This window comes from Antechinus flavipes, chromosome 6, assembly GCF_016432865.1.
Source record: "Antechinus flavipes isolate AdamAnt ecotype Samford, QLD, Australia chromosome 6, AdamAnt_v2, whole genome shotgun sequence".
NCBI lineage: Eukaryota > Metazoa > Chordata > Mammalia > Dasyuromorphia > Dasyuridae > Antechinus > Antechinus flavipes.
This window is the reverse complement of record NC_067403.1, coordinates 167,932,634-167,936,551: the sequence shown is the minus strand read 5'-3', so window position 1 is coordinate 167,936,551 and position 3,918 is coordinate 167,932,634. Positions and strand designations below refer to the sequence as shown.

The following is a 3,918-nucleotide window of genomic DNA, read 5'->3' as shown; positions in this document are numbered from 1 at the left end:
TAGAAATAACACATAATTTTAGATTCCTCAGTCACAAAGCACGCACACACACATATGCAATCTGGTTGGGAGTAGAAATAATCATTTTTATCTTTGGGTACTGGTTCACAATAAGCACTTACTGGTAGACAGAGTACCAGAGATTGGACTCAGAAAGACAATTCCAATCCAGTCTCAGACAATTACTATCTGCAAGATCTTGGGCAACTCTTTTAACCTTCGTTACTCAGTTTCTTCAAAAGCAACATGGGGGCAATAATAGCACCTTCCTCCCAGTGGGGTTGTGAGGATCCATTGAGATAAGTGTAAAGCGTTTAGCACAATGCGTGGCACATAGTAGGTGCTTAATAAATGCTTTCCTCCCATTCTCCTTTTTGTGGTTTGTTGATTGACATATACCATATTGATAGGATGGATGTTCTGGCACCTATGCTGTGTAAGTCCCAACCCCGATTTTCTGCCTATAATTCTAGGCAGCACTATCTGGATTATTAGCCTGAATTTAATTCGCACAAAGACCTCAAAATATCCAGATATCAGACATGGATCCTATCTATCCACCGAAGCTTCTCTCCACCAGAGAATTTCGTACCTGTGTCCTTCTTTCTCTCTTTGCCAGTCTACAAGTTTGGGAACAAATACACTCCCCGAGGAAAATGGTCAAGTCATGACTACCGCATCCTGGGCTCCATGAAGCCATCCCACCTCCCACTTACCATCCCCAGAACAATCTACCCCCTTGGTTCTCTTTCCAGACCAAGTGATAACTTCCAGACGGCGACATTCACCTTGTACCTTCGGTTACAGACTCCGGCACGCTTCGCTCACCTTAAGAGCAGCAGGCGCGCCCGAGAGCTCCAGCCTGTGCCCGGGGGGCTGGCGGGAAGCCAGCCCCTCCCTCCCCCCTTCCTGGGGCGGGCTCTGTGCCTTTCTTCCTGAGTCAGGACATGGCACAAGAGACCGGGAATTTCCCGGACAGAAGGTTTTCCCGCTTCCTGACCTGGACCCCAGTGGATAAAAGCGGTCCGCGAAGCATGGGGCGCCACAGAACCAAGGAGTCTTGGAACAGTCAGCTCTCGCTTTCTCCTTTTCCGAACTTCAAGCACCAAACTCCTCCACCATGAGCAGCAGTCTCCGCCAGATTTCTTGTCTTTTCCTGCTCTGTCTGCTGTCCGGACTCCTGACGCCGTCAGTCCGATTAGCCAGCGGTAAGAGAGGGGAGCGAAGGCCAGAGGAAGGGCTGGAGGGAAGTTGCCTTTGCAAGTGGGGCTGCGGTTCCAACTGTACCCCAGCGGAGGTGGGGACTGGGATCTGGTGGTGCTCCTGCGCAGAGGAGGCTAGGAACACTTGTGTGGGTGATAGGAACAAATGTCTCAGGATGCAGTGCTTGGCTCACACCCACGATCCTTAACAGTTATCTCCTTTTTTCTCTGCATCAGGAGCGCCCGCGGTCAATGAGCTACGCTGCCAGTGTCTCCAAACCGTGCAGGGAATTTCCTATAAGACCCTCGCCAGTCTGAAGGTGATCCCAGCCGGTCCCCACTGCTCCAACCTTGAAGTCTTGTAAGTTTGGCTCAGACAATTAATTGCTGCGTCCAATCTCTCTGCCCCCAACAATTCAGCGCTTTTTGGTCCTAGGAATAAGTTACTGATGGTTTCTCTCCTCTTCTTTGCAGAGCCACTCTGAAGAATGGAAAAGTACTTTGCCTTAACCCCGAGGCTCCCCAAGTTAAGAAAGTAGTGCAAAAAGCTCTGAAAGGGTAACTATCAGTTCGATATACCTAAATAGATGTCAGAACTGTCTCCTCTCACCCCATCCCCTTTGAAAAAGATGAAGTCAGGATTTTACCTTAAGGGTTGAAAAACAAAATCGAGAGTTTCCATTAAATTTAATCTATTCTTTTACGATTTCATTATTCCACCCTCAAATTCAAATCATGGTATTTGATTCCTAGTGATAGATAGTGGACTTATGATTTCACTGCTATCACGAACTGCCAGGGCAGTTCCCTTTACCAAGATTCCCTTTACCAAGACAGATGGGCACCTTCTGAATTTGGGATTTCAGAGGTTAGCATAGATTTCTGAGCGAATCAAGTAATTCTCCAAAGGACAAACAGCCAGCCTATGTCACAGATGGGACAAGAACTCAGCTTTTCCTGGCTTTAAGTTTAGCTCTGTCTACTATGCCAGGATGCCCATATGCCTTGACATATGATATGAAATTGGCAAGTGTAAGACACAAAATCTAATTAAGATTAGAATCTAAATTTTCTAAGATTCAAGACATAACTCTTCAGGGGGGAAGCACTTACAGTTACCTGATGACTTTAATCAACACGTACAAAAGCAAATGGGTTTTCTTTGCTTGACTATGACTATGTAGGCTAAGTTATAGGCAGGTTGGGTACATTATGCAGGAATCCAGAGAATTTTACTTTACTTCAAGATCTCAGGAAATTAATTAATTTTTTTTTCTTTGTAGCAACTCCAACTAGTAACTTCAAAACAGAAGATGGTCTCTTGAAAAGCCTAAGCAACTCCATTTTGAGAACATGGATCTCAAAGAGCCAGAAGAATCCCACTACTTTGCCAAGCATCTGTGATTTGTTTGGAAATTCTTTATTATAATGCCCTTATTTATTTTATTTGTTAGTTTTTACAAGTGTGATTGAAACTAGTTGTTAAATTAACTTCACTTTTTACACAACCAAAGTTATTCCAGTTTTTCCTTTATGTGCTGTATCTTTCATTTAAATGTGATATTTTCCACTTCTTTGAGAATCATCTATTATGTATCTATTTAAAGTTGGCTGTAATTTGTGTGAGAAAGAGTTCCCACATTCAGATAGCAGTTGACCAAAAACATTATTTATGATAACTATCTGACATTGTCTGTTTCCTATGTATTTATATTTGAAGTATTGAGAACTGTAATGTTCTAATTATCCCATAGACATTTAATGTCTTCTTTGTATGGCATACTGTCATGTTTAGTGTAAAAATACACAATGTTCTTAGGTCTATTTATATCCTAAAATAAGAAGATTTAAATATTTATTGTAAACAAATAACTGCAAAATCTATGAAATAAACTATTTTGAGAATGTCCATTCTTGGTTTGTTTCTTTTATTGGAGATGGGGAGAATGCATTCCTAAGTGGTGGTTTTTATGACATAAAGAGGAAAACATTTTTATGATATCATTTTTCTATTCATTTAATGCCTTTCATATTCCTACAAATGTCAATCAGATTATATTGTTTTCACTAACTGGGGGGTTGAAACATCGACACGACTCATTCCATTTATTTAATAGGAAATTAAATGATAATAAATTTAACATTTGAATCCATATCATGAATACCATAGATACAATACTTGAGACCTAACATTACCCATCAAGATTGAATACAGTAGATCAAAATCAGAGGCTTAGATTGTTTGTTGGAATTTTACATACATATCATATCATTTTTTCATCTGAGGAAATTATGCTAGATTTGTTCATTGTCACCAAGCCAATATGTCAAAGGCATATTTTGAACAAATATTTTCAAATTGTTTCTCTAACTAGATCATATGATATCTTCCATCAATAAAGATAGGATTAAAGAACATGCCAAGACTCAACTCTGATAAGATCTAATTAAGAAAGACTCACCTTAATTCATAGAGAACTGTTCTGAATTTATGTAAATCCAACACGTATCAGGAATTATAATTAGTCATGTAATTTTACTGAATGCATTCATTTGTCTTTTGAAGCCTGTCTTTAAAGCTTGAGTGTACTCTAGGGATTGATCTCCACGCTACAAATTCCAATGGCACTAGTTTACTTAACTTAAGCAATAGAAACCTATATTATGAGTCAAAATGAGAAGGAAAAACCTCAACTTCCGCAAGAAGAAAGCAGTA

At 40.4% G+C, this 3,918-nt stretch overlaps 1 protein-coding gene across 1 annotated transcript; it reads left to right on the top strand.

The window, feature by feature from the left end:
• The first annotated feature begins 830 nt into the window (after positions 1-830).
• On the top strand, positions 831-3,113 carry LOC127540719 (permeability factor 2-like). The gene is made up of 4 exons (XM_051965544.1): positions 831-1,208; positions 1,440-1,563; positions 1,677-1,760; positions 2,486-3,113. The coding sequence occupies exons 1-4, from the start codon at positions 1,121-1,123 to the stop codon at positions 2,496-2,498; spliced, it is 309 nt and encodes a 102-aa protein (XP_051821504.1). The 5' UTR covers positions 831-1,120; the 3' UTR covers positions 2,499-3,113.
• Positions 3,114-3,918: the final 805 nt, after the last annotated feature.